Raw genomic sequence first — 21,150 nt, 5'->3', positions numbered from 1 at the left:
GCTGCCAAGTTCTTCAGTGTTGTGGTTCTGTGATGAATCTCCCCCTTCCAGGCCCCTCTATGCACACTGCCTGTGTATTATTTAGATTAGAGCAGCTTCTCTCTTCTCTCTTATCTTTTACAAGCTGGATAAATCGTCCTCTGAGCTGGCTGGGCTTTCACATACTGAAGAATTACAGACAAGGGCAAAGCTGTCTGCAGGAGAAAAAAGAGCAGCCTGAAACTTCAGTGCATGAGAACTGCAGGGAGAAAGAAACACACAAATGATCTCTTGAGATTCAAAGCAAGGCTGTATACAGCCTGCTTGTGTATGGATGTATTTTCTATGTGTGGACATACTGTACATCAACCTACTTCCTGTTTTGGTGGCCATTTTGTTTGTTTATAAACAAACTTTTTAAAACTGTTTTTAACCACTTTTAATGCGGCAAGGAGCGGTGAAATTGTGACAGAGGGTAATAGTAGATGTCCCCTAACGCACTGGTATGTTTACTTTTGTGCGATTTTAACAATACAGATTCTCTTTAAAAAAACATCTCTAGATCCTACCACATTCGCCAACTACCGCCCAGTGTTACTTCTCCCATTTGCATCCAACTTACTTGAACGCCATATACACGCTAAATTAAGCCATTATTTATCTGCTAACCCCCTACTTGATCAGTTCCAGTCTGGTTTCCGCTCTAACTACTCCATAGAAACAGCCCTTACTAAAGTGGCCAATGATCTTCTTACAGTTAAATCCAAAGGTCAATTTTCCATACTTATCCTCCTTGACCTGTCATCAGCATTTGATACTGTTGACCACATCTTATTCCTACAGATACTTTCAAATGTAGGCACAGAGGGCCTCTCTCTCTCATGGTTACATGGCTATCTTCCTACCTCTCTGGAAGGTCCTTCACAGTCTCTTACTCAGATCAGATCTCTTCCCCTCATGCTTTGTCTGTCAGGGTTCCTCAACGCTCTGTCCTTGGCCCCCTCCTCTTTTCCATCTACATGCACGGTCTTGGTGACTTAATCAACTCATTTGGGTTTCAATACCACCTATATGCAGACGATACACAATTGTACTTCTCGGCCCCAGACCTTAAAGGGACTCCGAGCAGTGCGGAAACTATGGAAAGATGCATATCATTTTAAAGATCTCTTTCTCCTCTTTCCAATGATATATAAACCGCCGTCCTACGTCTTTTAGTTGTCACGATTTTCGCGATTGAAATTGCCGCGGCCGCGATTTCAATCGCGAAAATAAAGAAAACTAAAAGGCGTAGAGCGACGATTTAGGGGTCGTCAGAAAGAGGAGAAAGAGAGCTTTAAAATGATATCAATCTTTCCATAGTTACATTGTATTACACAGGGCGACTTTTTCTCAAAGTCAGCAGCTCCATTCAGCAGAAAAAGTCGCCCTGTGTAATACAATGTAACTATGGAAAGATGGATATCATTTTAAAGCTCTCTTTCTCCTCTTTCTGACGACACCTAAATCGTCGCTCTACGCCTTTTAGTTTTCTCTATTTTCTCGATTGAAATCGCGGCCGCGGCAATTTCAATCGCGAAAATCACGAAAACTAAAAGGCGTAGGGCAGTGGTTTATATATCATTGGAAAGTGGAGAAAGAGAGCTTTAAAATGATATGCATCTTTCCATACTTTCCGCACTGCTCGGAGTCCCTTTAACTCCCTTCTCACACGTGTTCCTGACTGCTTGTCTGCTATATCCTCCTTCATGTCCTCTCACTTCTTAAAACTTAATATGAGTAAAGCAGAACTAATCATTTTTCCACCGTCTCTGTCCACCTCTCTGCCTGAAGTAACAATAAATGTCACTAACACTCCCTTAACTTCAGTTCCCAAAGCACAGTGCTTGGGGGTAATATTCGACTCCTCTCTCTCTTTTGTTCCTCATGTTCACTCCCTAACCAGCTCCTGTGATCTTCAACTCAAAAACGTATCTCGCATCTGACTTTTCTCACTCAAGACACAACTAAAATGTTAATACATGATCGTATAATATCTCGTCTGGACTACTGTAACATACTACTTTGTGGACTACCTTCTAACAGACTGGCCCCGCTCCAGTCGGTACTGAACACAGCTGCTCGTCTCATTCATCTTTCTTCTCGATCTTCCTCTGCTTCCCCTCTCTGTGAAGCTCTTCACTGGCTGCCAATTAACCAGAGGATTTAGTTCAAAACTCTTAACCCTAACCTACAAAGCTCTCCACAATCTCTCTCTCCGGTACATATCCTCACTAATTTCCAGATACCAACCCATTCACAATCTCAGATCTGCACATGATCTTCTGTTGTCCTCCTCTAGAATTACCTCCTCACATTCACGCTTACAAGATTTTGCACGTGCTCCTCTAGAATGCTCCTCTGGAATGCCCTCCCACAACACATCCGTCACTCACTAACCTTTGTTACTTTAGAAGGGTTAACAAAAGTTATAACATAGTCAAGATGGCAGCTGTGATTTTGAAATTGAAATCGAACGAAACTATTTGGTGTAGAACGGTGATTCAGGCATCAAATAAAAGAGGAGAGCACAAACTACAGAAAGATATGCATCTTTAAGTATTTTACAGCACTGGTCGGAGTCTTAAAGGCACACCCATGAGAGGTGCTAGGAGTCCCTTTAAACTCTCTCTAAACACTCACTTGTTCCGACAAGCATATGCGCTACCTTAGGCCACTTCCCTTTGTCCTAAGACCAAATTGCACTCCTACTAGGTATCCTAAAACACACTGCCTCTATCAGTTTGTTGTATACTACCCCTCCCCAACTCTCTTTAGATTGTAAGCTTGCAAGGGCAGGGCTCTCTCTCCCTAGTGTGTCTTGGAAATGTTTATACATTTTATTACTTTTATCGCTGTCATTACCAATTTTGTTTTTTGTATTCTGTATTTTGTACCGCTTTTGTATTTTGTCTCTAATTCAGTATCTTGTATATTAGTGTACACCATTGTATTATTATGTACCCCATGTTCATTTCTTGCTTTGTACAGGGCCACGGAATATGTATTTTGGTGCTTTATAAATCAATAATAATAATAGTGGGGAGAGGGGGGCCACTAGACACCAGGGAACTGTACAAGGGAGGGAGTTGGCCACTAGACATTGACGTTGGCCCGCGACTTGGTCCCAATGTTTAATTTCAATCCACTTTGAATTTTTAGTTTGACACACCTAGCCTAGAGACATTGTAAGGCCTGACAGGTTATGTCCCCAATCAGTCTCTATGCCTCAATCTATTGCCACGGCTCTGTGCCCGGCCCAGGGTCTTCATCTATAGACAAGCCCCCGCGTGAGCAGGACACGTTATTTGTCTCCTGACTACAGTTACCCCCAGGTATTCACGTGCAAGGCATACAGACTGAAGTAAAGAGGACAATAACCCACCAGAACCCCAATGAGGCTAGTAACACAGTTCAATAGTTTATACGTATCACACAGGGCTATTACCTTGATTCAGGAGGATGAGGCCCTCTGCATCGATTGTCAGTAATGACAGATGTATCAGGAACAGGCAGTGAAGGATCAAGATATATTTGAGAGAGTTCATGCTAAGTCCACATGCAAGGTTATTCAACAGCCAGGTAATGAGAGAGTTCATGCAAGGTCCACATGCAAGGCTGGGATGCAGCGTTTCAGGTAGGGCATTAATGCTGAAGAAGACTAAAGGTGGCCACTCACTATACAATAAAATGATCCGATTTTACGGCAATTCGATCGGATCTCCCGAAAAAATCGAAAGCTTTTTTTTTCATTCGAGTGAAAAATCCGATCGGATTTCCTGTTTTCTTCGATTTTTATCGATCCGGAATGCCAGATATTTTTCTTCAATCTTTCTAAAGATTTTATGGTGTGTGTTAGATTGTCAATTTATTAATATACACACCCTAGCAATTTTGTCAGAGTTTCCAATCCTTTTCATTATAATTGGGAAAAAATTGAATATAGGTGTGTGGTACATTGGTCAGATTTTTGAAATGTTACAATCAGTCAGAAAAATTGATTGCAATTCTTAAATTGAACAGATATTTAAAAAATTGTATGGTGTTTGGCCACCTTAACCCATTCGCGTTCCGTCGTTTTCACTTGAGAAATGTTCACCTCCTATTCATTAGCCTATAACTTTATCACTACTTATCACAATGAACTGATGTATATCTTGTTTTTTCCGCCACCAATTAGGCTTTCTTTGGGGGGTACATTTTGCTAAGAGCCACTTTACTGTAAATGCATTTTAACAGGAATAATAAGAAAAAAACAGAAAAAATTGATTATTTCTCGGTTTTCGGCCATTATAGTTTTAAAATAATACATGCCTCCATAATTAAAACTCACATATTGTATTTGCCCATATGTCCCGGTTATTACACCGTTAAAATTATGTCCCTATCACAATGTATGGCGACAATATTTTATTTGGAAATAAAGGTGCATTTTTTCCGTTTTGCATCCATCACTATTTACAAGTTTAAAATAAAAAAAAAAAAATAGAAATATTTCATCTTTACATTAATATTTAAAAAGTTTAAACCCTTAGGTAAATATTTACATGTTTTTTTTTTATTGTAATGTTTTTGTTTTTTTTATATTAAACATTTTATTTGGGTAGTTTTGGGAGGGTGGGAGGTATTAAACAGTAGTGTTACAATGTAAATGTGTGTTGATTTTCATTTTTTTTAACTTTTAGTTGTAGTATTACTTTTTGGCCACAAGATAGCGGCCATGAGTTTGTTTACATGACGTCACTCTAAGCGTAACACGCTTACAGCGACGCATGGGGGAGGTAACAGCCAGAAAAGACGCAGCTTCCGAGAGAAGCTGTCGCTTTTTCAGCGGGGGAAAGGAATCAGTGATCGGGCACCATAGATTCACTGATTGCCTGGCTAACGAACTGCGGGCCGGGAGCGCGCGGTACCGCGCATGGTTCCTGGACTTAGTTTCTATGTCCAGGAACCAAAATAGGTTAAGAAGAGGTTTTTTTTGAGGCTTCAGTGTCTCTTTAAGGGACTTTACTAGGTAAGCTATGAGATGAATAGTATATTTAGAATATTCCCTGTTGTCTGATGTTTTAATGAAGAATATGAATTATAAAGTTCAGAATAAAATAATCCATAGTTTTCCAGTATTCTTCCTGTATCCACAATATTTTAATTAAATAATGGTAATTGACATCTTTTGGTTTATCTTTTAGGTACTACAGTCACAGTTTTCAATTTATTCAAGAATTTACCAGTGAGGAAACAATATTATTCCACCACCAATAAATGTAAAGCAGAGCTCAAAAAAATCAAAGACCTCATAATGGCATATGGGATAATTAAACCAGATCTTAGGATTGTACTTGTGCACAATAAGGTTAGTATGTCAATTTAAAGTGGAACTAAAACCAAAATTAATATTTTAGTTCTAGAAAAAGTGGGGAAGGGTTAAGCTAAGTTCACACATACATTCATACATTAAAAAACAAAACACAAAAAATGGACAAACAGACATGTGGATGGATTCACCATTCTTAATTCGACTGTTACATATTGTGAAATGTACTAGTTAGCTGAAATGTACTAGTTAGCTCTGTTTCACAAAATGTGTTGATAAGTCTCGACCTGAATGTTTTTTGTAGAAACTGGACGAAGACGGACATGTAGCATTTCTATTATGACATGTCCGATGGAACGGCTATATCTGAGTAGGTGTTCCATTCAGTGGATAGTGACAGTGTATGCTCTGTAATTTTGCCTTTTTAAAACAGACGGTATTAGTGATAATTCAGCTTTAAGCAAGCAACTGTGGTTTCCTATGATGCAGCACTCCTGAGTAGGCAAATCATATCTTTCTGACCCTGAAAGCAAGTATGCACATCCAGAACTCCAGGTGTATAACGAGCCTGTAGCTAATAAATTTTACAGAGCCACATCAGTCCAACATGCATACAGCCTGTCTGTAAAGGACAAGGAGAATTGGGGGGAGGGGGGAGAGTGCACTCAGTAGTTAATTAGAGAAAACTGGTTAGCCAACCGTGGAATGATCTCACCTAAAATTCTTGCCAATTACCCTATATGGGTTGGTCGGCTGAAGAGCTTTTGTTCCACAGTCGAGTACAGTGGTCAAACAACCTTTTCTTCTTCATACATACAGTTTTCTGACTTTTTGATCCTCATCAATACATGGTATGGATTGATATGGCTCTATGGGATAGGGCTTGGACCAGTACTAAGGAATACCCAGACTGTTCATGGTGACCCAGAACTACCTGGAAGGTAAAAAAGGGCTAAAAGACGCCAAAAAGCCCTCTAGCAAAAAGCAAAGCTAAATGAAATTTTGCCTTCTTAAAACAGAAGGTATAATTCAGCTTTAAGCGAACATCTGTAGTTTGCCACAGTTAGTATTGGGCTGCATTGAGTCTCCATATTCTTCTTGCAGCAGGAGTAGCATGACACAGCAGCTGTCTATGTTTATTTTGTGCAAATGTGTTCATACTGTTTTGAAATGTTTTAACCACTCCAGTAGCAACATATAAAACCCTCTTAAAGTGTACCAAAGATGTAATAAAAAAAAATCGTATATATATATATATATATGGGGTTTCCTCCAGCCTCCTCCGGCCTGATCGTTCCCTTGGCACTGTCATCCGCCTCCTTGATTTTCCGTACTGGGTCCCGTTATCTTCGGAAAGTCGGTCCATGCGCAGTGCGGCTGCGCATGCTCCTCCATCTCGCTCCCGCGGCCAGGAGAGTTCTGCGCAGGCAGCTCCCATCTACGCGGTTGCGCACGGCCAGGCAATACTGGGACCCCGTGCGGAAGATCGAGGCGGCGGAGGATGTCACTAAGGGAACGATCAGGCCGGAGGGGGCTGGAGGAAGGTATGTATGAATTTTTTTTTTTAATTACATCTCTGATTTCCTTTAAGGACCCAGAGCAGTTTTTATAATTTTTTGTTAATACAGGATTTTTGGTTGCTAGGTTTTACCACCTCTTTCGGCACTAGTAGCATAAGGACTGCACTTAGTACCTTGACATTCTCACGGCAGCAGCAGACAATGGAGGGAGATAATAGACATCTTTAAACATCGAAGGAGATTTATTTGGTAGATACATCAGGAATACAGGTGCATACATCTTTAAGAATCTTGGTTAACTCAACATAGAATATGATTCTCAGTCCAGGCTTGGGGTTGTATTGCATCTTAAAGTGGACCCAAATTAAAAATACAAGATTTCAGAAATACAATCTATTTTCTAAATTATGATAATAGCAGGCTTTTTTCAGCTGCATGATGTCAAATATAAGATATTTTACATTTATTGGAGGAACCCCTCCCTTCCTTTCATATTGCTGGGACAGAATCCGGCAGACTGGTGAAGTAGGTGGTGCCCGGCAAAGCAGGAATTGCTAATGGCTGCCACCTGTATAACCCTAGTTATGAAAAGAGAAGGGTGAAAAGCATGCACTGAAATGCTCATAGGCTTGAAGGAGTGTTTGTTTATCTTTGTATGAGTCAGAGTGGTGCAACTAAATATTTTGAATTAAAAAAATGTTTGGTTTGGGTCCGCTTTAAATTAGTTCTAGCAACTGATTTAGGTTTCTCTTAGGAACAGTCTCTAAGCTATGTTGAACTACAGCATAGGCAGAAAGTGTAGTGAAGCTAAGTAAGATGAAGGAAAGTTGAAAGAAGTTTTTAGTGCGCTCTCTTAGTGCTGGGAGCCTATTATAAACAGCCAGCCTGCGGATGGGTTCCAAGCCCGCTATTGGCTGATAGGAGCATATGATGTGTTATGTACAGATAGCTCACCCTGCAAGTGTAAATGTCCCCAGCCATAAATGGCTGGGGACATTTATTAGGAAACCAGGAAATAAATTGTTTTGTTCTTTACCAGGAAAGGAATTGCTTTATGTTCTACTAAGATTGTTTACCATTCAAAAATATGACAACACTTATGTTAAGCCGCTTCTGCCTGGATGTCTGTACAAAGAGCATCTTTATCTTGCGCTGTGGCCTTCCCCACAAGCAACATGTTCCACTAAAACTGAGAACTGTTTCTTGGTTAGAATATCCCTTAAAGCAGAACTCTGAATATCCAGTCTTATTTTTGAAACGGTGGTTCTCTAAAGTAATCGAGGAATTCTATACTGCAAGAATCTAATCAATCAATTCATAGAGTTTTGTGTTGCTTTTGTTTGAGTTTAAGTATTTGTCAGTTTTCAGTCTATTCAAACAAAGGAGATTTGTTTTTTTCAGAACAAATATGGCTTTTTTTCTATACCACTTAATTTTATTGATGCTGGAATTTTATTTGTTTTTTTTAATTGCAATTATGCAAAAAAAAGTTCAAAAATGTATATTACAGCAGGGCAGTTTCTAGGCTAAATTGCTCCCAGGGCGAGGGTGTTAAAATTGTGCTCCCCCGGGCTCAAAAATGTTATGTGCGATATTTAGCCCCCCAGTACTGCTATAGGTGATCCAGTGTAGATTAGCCAGACATAGGTGGCCCCAGTGTAGATTAGCAAGCTATAGGTGGCCCAGTATAGGCTAGCCAGCCATAGGAGCCTCAAGTATAGGTTAGCCAGCCATAGGTGTGTCCTCTATATGTTAGACAGCCATAGGTGCCTCCACTATAGTTAAGCCAGCCACAGGTGCCTTCAGTATAGGTTAGGCAGTCATAGGTGCATTCTGTGTTGGCTAGTCAGCCAGCCATAGGTGCCTTCAGTATTGGTCCCCCCCCCCCCCCCCGCAGGGTTTACAGAAGAGAAGGGCGAGCAGCGGCAGTACATAGACCTGACTCCTCCCTCTCCTCGGGTCCCCTCCGTGCTCCCCCCTCCATTGATGACAAGTGAAGTGCGGCAGCAAGGGGGTTTGCAATTACTCACCTTCTGGGCTCCAGGCATGTCCACGTGCTTTCTCTCCCTGAACATCGCCGGTGCACACAGGAAGTAGTGTAACTACTACTTCCTACTTCCCATGAGTGGCGGCGATGTTCAGAGAGAGAGCAGCCCGGCCACACATGGACATGCCTGGAGCCCAGGAGGTGAGTAATTGCCAACTCTCCACTGCCGCACTGGCCATCAATGGAGGAGAGAGCATGGAGGGGACCCGAAGAGAGGGAAGGAGGAGTTGGATCCCGCTCCCTGCAGCTGAGTCCTATGTACTGCTGCTGCTGCTCCCCACCTCCCTCACAGCACCCCCCCCCCCACCCCCCATAGAGCCCCAGGCGGTCCCCCAGTCAGAAAACACCCCCTGAGGTATCTATCCATAGGTACACTGAAAATTTTGGCTGCATAGATTCTTGGTGAAATTTGATGAAATGTATGACAACAAAATGAAAGTCATTTTTTTCTATTCAGATATGTCAGGGGTTTTTTTGTTTTTCACAGATGTGCTTTGGAAAATGATTGAAATTCACCCCAAAAATTATTCAGCAATTCCTTTTAAAGGGACTCCGAGCAGTGCAGAAACTATGGAAAGATGCACATCATTTTAAAGCTCTCTTTCTCCTCTTTCCAATGATATATAAACCGCCACCCTACGCCTTTTAGTTTTCGCTATTTTCGCGATTGAAATTGCCGCGGCCGCGATTTCGATCGCAAAAATAGAGAAAACTAAAAGGCGTGGGGCAACGATTTAGGTATCGTCAGAAAGAGGAGAAAGAGAGCTTTAAAATGATATCCATCAAGCCATAGTTATATTGTATTACACAGGGCGACTTTTTGTCAAAGTCAGCAGCTGCATTCAGCAAAATGGAGCTGCTGACACTGGGGAAAGTGTCGTCCTGTGTAATACAATATAACTATGGCTTGATGGATATCATTTTAAAGCTCTTTCTCCTCTTTCTGACGACACCTAAATCGTTGCCCTACACCTTTTAGTTTTCTCTATTTTTGCGATCGAAATCGCGGCCGCGGCAATTTCAATCGCGAAAATAGAAAAAACTAAAAGACGTAGGGTGGTGGTTTATATATCATTGGAAAGAGGAGAAAGAGCGCTTTAAAATGATATGCATCTTTCCATAGTTTCTGCACTGCTCGGAGTCCCTTTAAATAAAACGAAATATGTGCAGCTAGATTGGTGAAAAGCAGTGTCCTTAAAAAGTTGCCACACAGGGTTCAGCCACACTATAAGCGCTTTTCTGAGCACTTGTGATCATGGGCGTCCGCAGAAAATTTCCCAGTGGGGGGGCAAAAGTGGGGGGGGTTGAAGTAATGCGGCGCGCGTAGCGCGCCGCACCGAAAAATGGGCGCATCCATGCAACACAACATGGGCGTGGTCATGGCTGGAGCCAAATATACACGAACTTAGAAGTGGTGTAAGTGGGTCTACCCAGCAAAATGTTAGATGAAACCACCTTTTCTACAAAAATAATGCCCACAAGAAATATTTGGCAGGAGCATTCTGAGGAGTAGCAGGAGCATTCCCACACTGAAATACCGCACACCGCAAATACCACGCACACACACACTGCACAAACCAAACACATAACACACCACACTGCACAAACTGCTTACACCATACACACTGCAAATAACACACACACACACACACACACACACACACACACACACACACACACACACACACACACACACACACACACACACACACACACACACACACACACACACACACACACACACACACACACACACACACACACACACACACTGCAAAAACCAAACACATACCGCACAAACTGCTTACACCATACACACTGCAAATACTGCACACATCACATACACCACACACACTGCACAAATCAAAAACATACAGCACACCACAGCGCACAAACTGCTTACACCATACACACTGCAAATACCGCTCACCGCAAATACCACACACACACACACTGCAAAAACCAAACACATACCGCACACCACACCGCACAAACTGTTTACACCATACACACTGCAAATACAGCGCACACACACACACACACACTGCACAAACCAAACACATACCGCACACCACAGCGCACAAACTGCTTACACCATACACACTGCAAATACTGCACACATCACATACACCACACACACTGCACAAACCAAACACATACCGCACACCACAGCGCACAAACTTCTTACACCATACACACAGCAAATACCGCACACCGCAAATACCACACACACACACTGCAAAAACCAAACACATACCGCACACACAGCGCACAAACTGCTTACACCATAACCACTGCAAATACTGCACACATCACATACACCACACACACTGCACAAACCAAACACATACCGCACACCACAGCGCACAAACTGCTTACACCATACACACTGCAAATACCGCACACCGCAAATACCACACACACACACACACACTGCAAAAGCCAAACACATACCGCACACCACAGCGCACAAACTGCTTACACCATGTACACTGCAAATACCACACACCACAAATAACACACACACACACACACACACACACACACACACACACACACACACACACACACACACACACCAACTGCTTACACCATACACACTGCAAATACTGCACACATCACATACACCACACACACTGCAAAAATCAAACACATACCGCACACCACACCGCACAAACTGTTTACACCATACACACTGCAAATACCGCACACCGCAAATACCACACACACACACTGCACAAACCAAACACATACCGCACACCACAGCGCACAAACTGCTTACACCATACACACTGCAAATACTGCACACATCACATACACCACACACACTGCACAACCAAACACATACCGCACACCACAGCGCTCAAACTGCTTACACCATACACACTGCAAATACCACACACCGCAAATACCACACACACACACTGCACAAACCAAACATAACACACACCACCCCGCACAAACTGCTTACACCATACACACTGCAAATACCACACACATCACAGACACACACCTCACAAATCGCCCACACCACACATACTGCACACACCACATACCGCTCACACCGCAAATACCACAGAAATCACACTCCACACTGCACAAACTGCCCACACCACACACTGCAAATACCGCACACACAGCTCCATATCAATGTGCATTCACTCAGGCAAAAACACACACATATATACAAACACACACATATATACAAACACACACACCAGTTTTTTAAAAGGCCATTTGTCCAGCAGTACACTGTGGTACCTGTAGACTGTTTTGCAGCACCCATCCAGTGCAGGAGTGTGACTCCAGTATGCTATATTCAGCCCGGAGATTCTGAGTTTGCAGGATAGTGGAGGAGGGGGGTGTGTACAGGAAAGCCAGCGCGCTGTGATAACATCAAGATCCCCCTGCTGTGTCTTCTCTCACCTCCTCAGCCGTGTCAACAAGGCGAGCCTGGGATGCTGAACAGCCATGGGAACCCTGTCATCAGTCAGCCTCCCTGGACAACTGGCTGTTGCAGGCAGCTTTCCCATCCTGTACAATGTGCTGCTTCGAGAGAGCTGCTTCCGTCCCTGAAACTGTGCGGCGCCATATTGTTGTAGCCCAGCACAGAAACAGCAGCTTCTGATTGGCCCTTAGCTCAGAATCACAGCACGAAAACATGCCCAGCCCACAGTTGCCGGCCCGTCCAATGATTTACGGATCCGGCAGTGACAGAAATTTGGCAACACAGCCGCCCGCCCCTGCCCGCTATCGCTGACTATACAGCTGCCCAGGGAGAGTGACTGTCCCCCTGAGAGCTGTCTTTGACTGGCGGCTTAATACTTCCGGGTTCGGGTGGCTAGGGGGGGGCAGCAGCTGGCCAGGGGGTGGCGTCTGCCCCATTTTGCCATACGTGCGGACGCTCATGCTTGTGATTGAACGCTTTTTAAAAATTGCTCCCATCCACTTTCCTTAAAATCGCGGTAAAAATCGCAGTGAGTTTTTTGTGCACATGTTTGCTGCGATTTTAATGTAATGAATGTGAGTGATTTTTAAAAAGCGCTCAGAAAGCGCTGATCATTCACAAAGTGCTCAGAAAAGCGCTTATAGTGTGGCTGAGCCTTAAATGAGGTTTCAATGAACAGAAATTACATGCTCGTCTCTTCCAGTGTAGACTTTCGATGAAGTCTGAGGTACAGAAACTGTAGCATTCTCAACAAAATTACCATATTTAGTAAATGACACCCCTGAGGTATCTTTCCATGGGTGCTTTTAAAATTTTGGCTGCATAGATTGGTGAAAATTGATGAAACTGATGACAAAAAAAGATTGAAATTCACCCCAAAATGATTGTCTTTTCCAGTGTAGGCCGCTTTCAATGAAGTCTGAGGTACAGATACTGTAAAAATACCACATTCAGTACAGTATCTGTACTTCAGTCTTCATTGAGGGGCCTACACATCAAGGTTTCAAAGAGCAGAGATTACATGTTTGTCTTTTCCAGTGTAGGCCACTTTCAATGAAGTCTGAGGTACGGATATTGAAAAATTCACGCCAAAACTACCCATTCAGTAAATGACACCCCCTGAAGAAGTATCTGTCCATTGGTGCTTTGAAAATTTTGGCTGCATAAATTATTGGTGATCAATAGGTGATGTCCGTTTAGTGACAACTTTTTCTGGTACAGATAATTTGGTAAACTACACCCCCTGAGGTATCTATCCCTGGGTGCTTTAAAAATTTTGGATGCATAAATTATTGCAACACGGGAGTCAATATTGGCTCAAAATTCCTCAATTGTACTTAGCTAGTGTCACAGGTCTCGACACATTGATATGAGTCTAAAAGACTGTATTGAAATTTATTATAAAATAGAAATGTATAATAAAATACAATAAAATGAGAGATCACAACCTAGTGTTTAGAACTCAAACCCAGGTGAGTGTCTTTGCCCATCCCCCCCACTCGCACACTTGCTAGTGTACATATATCATGTGCGGACAGCAATATGTCCGTGCACACAGTCCGTGGGGTGTGGCTAGCCCTGAAAAACTGGGTTTCGATGCACAGGTGTTTATGGTAAAATACCAGTATTGTGTAGGGTATACAAATGTCCAGACCTATGGCAACAAAAGACACGGTTCAAACAGAGCTGACAGGATTCCTCAAGTATGTCTGCCCTTTGTACCTACAGCAGTCGCTTAAGGTCACCCTCACACAAATACTAATTGCAGCCAGGAGTTATATACAAGGATTAGAGAGTGCAATACATATATACAGTGCTAACAGTGCTCGACATGTTTCACCTTAAACGATGATTCGTCAGAGAAAATCACATTTTTCCACTGCTTGAGGGACCAATTCTGGTGGTTTCTACACCACTCTAAACGCTTTGAAACATTTGTCTTTGAGAGCAGAGGTTTTCTAATTTCAGTTCTTCTGTGGAATCCAGATTTGTGCAGCTCACATGATTAGCATGTGACGCTTGGTGTAATGGAGCGCACACGCAGCCCAGGGGGGGCAGAGGAATCGCTATGCGCCAGCCAGAAGTGAACAGGGGAGGACATACTGCGCACACAGGGCGCAGTATGTCCGGGTGAGGGGTCAAGAGAGTCGCCGGACACCGGGGGAATATTAGACTAATGGCGGCAGACGGAGGGGGGTGGAAGGAGGACGAGAGGTATGTAATTTTAACCCCCAACACACTACAGCTATAATTTTTTTCGGTTGAGGTATCCTTTAATGGGAACCATTAGATGTACCCACATTTAGCTTGCCTAGGGCCTGATGAATGTTCTTTGTTCCTGTCTGTACCCTCTACAAGTACTCTTACCAAGGACTAGTTTTGATTTCTATTTCTATTTAACAGCTACTCTTCAGCTATATCCTAAGTTTAGTTAAAATACATCTCTGGTGTACATAAAAAAAAAAAAAAAACACAGGTACACTAATGCTTAAAGAGAACCTGTACTGAGTAAAATTATTTAAAATAAACACATGAGGTAACTTCAAATGAACATTACATACTTACCTTGCCATCAGTTCCTCTCAGAAGCTCACCATTTTCTTCCTACAGTGATCCCTTCCAGTTCTGACAACATTTTGTCAGAACTGAAATATATCAGTTGCTGTCAGTTATATATCAGTTGCTGTCAGTTACAGCTGAGAGGAGAACTGATGTGTCCATGTTTCCCTATGGCTCAAGTGGGCGATGTTACAGTTTAACACTCTGCTGACCAGGAAGCTGTTAGGGGTAATAGCCATTTTCAAAATGGAGGACAGAGAATTCCATTGATCACAGTGGACAAACAGGACGCAGGAGAGGAAAAATAGATTGAGGAGTAGACTACACAGGAGGTAAGTATGACTTGTGTATGTTTATTTTGTCTTTTAATTTTCATTTGAGGTTTTCTTTAAATATTGGTGTCCCAACACATTGTCTGTTTAACATGATTCACTGGAACCCCGTATCAGCTGGGTTCCAGTGCGTAGATCTGCCCCCTTGCAGAAAATGGCCCTGGCCTTTTCTATACCAGATATAGAAAAAGTAGAAGTCTTTTTCTGCAAGGTGGCAGGGCTACACGCTGGAACCCAGTAGATGTGGGGCTCTGGTGAATCTTATTATACAGACAACATACTGGGCCATTTACCTTGACAATGACACACCAGGGTGGCTGGGAGGGTAAAGTGTCAGCTTCCTAGCCAGGAGTTTTTTTTCCCCGCAAAGGAGATGCCGTCTTAATGTACAGTAGCTTTAAAATTCCTAATTGTTGACAATGATAAGATGCCTTTTATGTTACATACTTTTAAGTTAGTAATATGCAAATTAGAGGGGTCTGATTGTATGGAATCCTAAACTGAGGAATCAAAGGATTTTTGTACCAACTCCACAGCCCTGGGACATACTACACATGCGCAGTGTAGTATGTCCAGGTCAGAGGGCACAGACCGCGCCGACCAGTATCTAAAGCACATGGCCAATTACTAGAAAACTGAGAGTGATGCTGGGGCACAGGAGGTGTGGTAAGCATCTGCACAACTAACCACACACACACACAGTTGGCGTAGTTTTTTTTGATATTTTAAGAGCTAAGGTAGCCTTTAAGCGAGGAGCGCATACTAGGTAGTTGCCTGTGATATTGTTAATTCGCTACAGCTAGCTGCTTGGCTTCCCTTGCTGTTGCTTCCTTTTACTTACCTGATACCTTGCCTGAACACTGATTTTTCTACTGCCTGCTGCCTGGACTGACCCTTTCCTGCCTGAACACTCTGTCTATTCCTGTTCTGTCTGATATTTGTGTATGACCCTTGGCTTGCTAATGTTGAGATTGTTTACAATTGTTTTCGACAGCTATCTTATATGTGTATGACCCCTGCCTTGCTGACATTTTCTAACGATTTCTAACTACGCTTGTTGCCTGAATCATTGTTTATTGGCATGTGGTAGTACCATATACCTTGGTGAAAATTGCAGAGGTAGATTAGGGCATAGGGACTTGTATAAGGCGGTGGATCTACTAATACTTACTATACCCTAACAAGCCACATATGAGCAATTATGACCAGTACTTGTGGTAGCCTGTGTGCAATTTGGAGTGTGATTTGAGCACTCCATCATGGTGGTGATGTGACAACATTTGACATACCTTGCATTCATTGGGGATTTTATTTTTGTCTGTTGTACTGTTAGTTTTGCTAGTGCTAGAGATTAGGGACAAGTTTAAACCAGTGTTTCCCTAACCTGTTCTCATGACCCACCAAGAGTGCATATTTTGCACATATGCACAGCGGGAGTAGTTAGTCTCTCAGCTATGTGGATTAACTTACTGTGTGGATTTCCACAAGACATGAACTGTTGGAAGGTCATGAGGACAGGTTTGAAAAATGCTTAGTTAAGCTTTTCAGATTTACAATTCGAGGGTGAGATAGGTGGTTAACCCCCCCCATACATGCACATAAACACACTATAAAACACATCCTATATGATATAAACCATATGCCATATAATTCATGCTGCCACCATGTACCTCAAATGTACTGACAATATCATGACCCCCTCAGAACAAATCTCAACATGTCCCCCAGAGAAAATTTCAAGTACCATGTCCTTCACATTGTAAGATCAGATATCATGTCCCACACATCAATCAAGACATATATACCTCACATAGTGTGCAAAGTTTACATTAGAGAATACATGTTCACGGACTAATGGCATGTGGAAGTATGTGGTCGACTGTTAGTATAATATGGAATGGATATGTTATGGCATTCAAAGGCTGCCATAATGGTTAAGTACGTGAAACAAGATGACTAGGTAGCATGGAGGGAGGAAGGGTAGTAGGGGGTCAGAACTGGTTACATGGAATTGAATGGATAGATGTAAGCTTTACTGTGGCATAGTGGAAAGCACTGAATCTTGGCCAGGGCACAATCTGTATGTAGTTTGTATGCTCCTGCTATGTTTTCAGACTTCATATTCATCCAAAATCCCCAAAACATCCCCAAACAAGCCTATAGAGAAAACATTAAACTGTGACTATGGTATTGATTGAATTGTGAGTTCCTCTGAGTACAGTCAGTGACATGATAAGGTACTCAGTGCTGCAGAATTATTATTATTACTGTATTTATATAGTGCCAACATCTTCTGTAGCATTGTACATAGTACAACATAGTAGAGAGCATAGATACATGCGAAGTTTAAAACTTTATACAATCTGGACATTCAGCAATACACATACAAATGCCAACATAGTTGATATACATATGCTAAAAAATGAAATAAAGGGAACTCTTAACCCAGTGTAACTCAGTCAGTCACACTTCTGTGAAATCAAACTGTCCACTTAGGTAGCAACTCTGACAGTTTCACCAGCTGTTGTGCAAATGGAATAGACAACAGGTAAAAATTATAGGCAATTAGCAAGACATCCCAATAAAGGATTGGTTCTGATATTTTGGTTAATTTTGAATGCTGACGGTGCTTTCACTCTAGTGGTAGCATGAGACGAGGTCTACAACCCACACAAGTAGCTCAGGTAGTGCATCTCATCCAGGATGAGCTGTGGCAAGAAGGTTTTCTGTGTCTGTCAACGTAGTGTTCAGATGTCCAGAGCATGGAGGGCGCTACCAGGAGACAGGCCAGTACATCAGGAGACGTAGAGGAAGGCCATAGGAGGGCAACAACCCAGCAGCAGGACCGCCACCTCCGCCTTTGTGCAAGGAGGAACAGGAGAAGCGCTGCCAGAGCCCTGCAAAATGACCTCCAGCAGGCCACAAATGTGCATATGTCGGCTCAAACGGTCAGAAACAGATTCCATGAGGGTGGTATGAGGGCCCAACATCCACAGGTGGGGTTTGTGCTTATAGCTCAACACCTTGCAGGACATTTGGTGTTTGCCAGACAACACCAAGATTGGCAAATTCGCCAATGGCGCTCTGTGTTCTTAACAGATGAAAGCAGGTTCACACTGTGCATATGTAACATGAGTCTGGAGAATGTTCTGCTGCCTGCAACATCCTCCAGCATGACTGGTTTTGCAGTGAGTCAGTAATGGTGTGTGGGGCATTTCTTTGGGTGGCTGCACAGCCCTCCATGTGCTCACCAGAGGTAGCCTGACTGCAATTAGGTACCGAGATGAGGTCCTCAGACGCCTTGTGAGACCATATGCTGGTGCGGTTGGCCCCTGGGTTCCTCCTAATGCAAGACAATGCTAGACCTCCTACCTGGAGTGTCAACAGTTCCTGCAAGACAAAGATATTGATGCTATGGACTGGCCCGCCCTTCCCCAGACCTGAATCCAATTTTTTTCTCTCAATTCCAATACATACTTCACTATATTGGGCTCTCGGTTTTCTTTCTTTCGTATCCTGAATCCAATTGAGCACATCTGGGACAAAATGTCTCGCTCCATCCACCAATACCACATTGCACCACAGACTGTCCAGGAGTTGGTGGATGCTTTAGTCCAGTTCTGGGAGGAGATCCCTCAGGAGACTATCCACAGCCTCATCAGGAGCATGCCCAGGCGTTGTAGGGAGGTCATATAGGCACGTGAAGGCCACACACACTGCTGAGCCTCACTTTGTCTTGTTTTAAGGACAATACATCAAAATTGGATCAGCCTGCAGTGTTTTTTCCCACTTTAATGTTTAGTGTGACTCCAAATCCAGACCTACATGGGTTGATAATGTTGATTTCCATTCATCATTTTTGTGTGAATTTGGTGTTAGCACATTCAACTATGTAACAAATGAAGTATTTAATAAGAATATTTAATTCATTCAGATCTAGGATGTCTTATTTTTGTGTTCCCTTTATTTTTTTGAGCGATGTATAAATAGATAATACTAATAAAGTAGTACATTAGACTATAACTATGGTAGGATTGGATTGTGAGCTCCTCTGAGGTCAGTTAGTGACATGACTATGCATTCTGTAACATTCTGCAGATGTCAGTGTTATATAAATACATATTAATAATGATATGATAGGACCAGGGCCGGCCCGCCCATGAGGCGGGGTGAGGCGGGTTCCTCAGGCGGCAGAAAGTGGGGGGCGGCACCAGATGACGTGGCTGTGATAGCGGGGGGGGGGGGGGGGAGCCAGAGCCACGGTGAGGGCAGCCCGACCTCTCCCTCCCTCTCCCCGTCCGCTCTCCATGCTCCCCCCTCGGACTTTAGGCAGCAGAGTTAGCGCGCAGGGAAGTGCTGTTGTACACAGCTGTTACTCACCTCCCTGGATCCGATCGCCGCTCCCGCCCTGCTGGTTTCCTCTCTGCCTAGCCGGCTGATACACACGCGGCTGCTTCCTGTGTAAACAGGAAGCAGCGTGTGTATCAGCAGCGGCTACATTGCAGAGAGGACACCAGCAGGGCGGGAGCGGCTACCTAACTATCCTATACTGGGGGGCACCTATCTAATCTAACCTGTACTGGGGGCAGCTACCTATCTATCTATCCTATACTGGGAGGCACCTACCTAATCTAACCTGTACTGGGGGCAGCTACCTATCTATCCTATACTGGGGGGCAGCTACCTATCTAACCTATACTGGGGGGCAGCTACCTATCTAACCTATACTGGGGGGCAGCTACCTATCTAACCTATACTGGGGGGCAGCTACCTATCTAACCTATACTGGGGGGCAGCTAGCTATCTAACCTATACTGGGGGGCAGCTACCTATCTAACCTTATACTAGGGGGCAGCTACCTATCTAACCTATACTGGGGGGCAGCTACCTATCTAACCTATGCTGGGGGGCAGCTACCTATCTATCCTATACTGGGGGGCAGCTACCTATCTAACCTATACTGGGGGGCAGCTACCTATCTAACCTATACTGGGGGGCAGCTACCTATCTAACCTACACTGGGGGGCAGCTACCTATCTAACCTATGCTGGGGGGCAGCTACCTATCTATCCTATACTGGGGGGCACCTACCTAATCTAACCTGTACTGGGGGCAGCTACCTATCTATCCTATACTGGGGGGCACCTACCTAATCTAACCTGTACTGGGGGGCAGCTACCTATCTAACCTATACTGGGGGGCAGCTACCTATCTAACCTATACTGGGGGCAGCTACCTATCTATCCTATACTGGGGGGCACCTACCTAATCTAACCTGTACTGGGGGCAGCTACCTATCTATCCTATACTGGGGGGCACCTACCTAATCTAACCTGTACTGGGGGGCAGCTACCTATCTAACCTATACTGGGGGGCAGCTACCTATCTAACCTATGCTGGGGGGCAGCTACCTGTCTAACCTATGCTGGGGGGCAGCTACCTGTCTAACCTATGCTGGGGGCAGCTACCTATCTAATCTATACTGGGGGCACCTACCTAATCTAACCTATACTGAAGGGCAGCGACCTAATCTAACCTATACTGGGGGGAAGCTACCTATCTAACCTATACTGGGGGCACTTTTCTAACCTGTATTGGGGGCACCTACCTACCTAGCTAGCCTATACAGGTGGCAACTATACTGGCTACCTATACTGGGGGCACCTACCTAACTAACCTATACTGGGGGTACCTACCTATCTAACCTATGCTGGGGGCAACTATACTGGCTACCTATATTGGAGGCACCTACCTAGCTAACCTGTACTGGGGGCACCTACTTATCTAACTTATACCGGGGCGGGGGGGGGTGCCTGCCTATCTAACATATACTGGGGGCAACTATACTGGCTACCTATACTGGAGGCAACTACCTGGCTAACCTATACTGGGGGCAACTTTACTGGCTCACC

The 21,150-nt window shown here is 43.6% G+C and overlaps 1 protein-coding gene across 6 annotated transcripts in view; it reads left to right on the top strand.

Moving 5' to 3' along the window:
* PMS1 (PMS1 homolog 1, mismatch repair system component) overlaps positions 1-21,150 on the top strand; it is a 653,312-nt gene that overhangs the window by 212,231 nt on the left and 419,931 nt on the right. For all 6 annotated transcript variants that reach the window (XR_011022768.1, XM_068244909.1, XM_068244906.1 and 3 more), the window contains one exon: positions 5,208-5,371. Coding sequence is in view for 5 of the 6 variants with exons in the window: in XM_068244909.1 (XP_068101010.1) it covers positions 5,208-5,371 (164 nt within the window). In the remaining variant the exon portion in view is untranslated. The remainder of the gene's footprint in view (positions 1-5,207; positions 5,372-21,150) is intronic.

This window comes from Hyperolius riggenbachi, chromosome 7, assembly GCF_040937935.1.
Source record: "Hyperolius riggenbachi isolate aHypRig1 chromosome 7, aHypRig1.pri, whole genome shotgun sequence".
Lineage (NCBI taxonomy): Eukaryota > Metazoa > Chordata > Amphibia > Anura > Hyperoliidae > Hyperolius > Hyperolius riggenbachi.
Note: the sequence above shows the minus strand (reverse complement) of the source record. Positions and strands in the feature narration are given on the sequence as shown.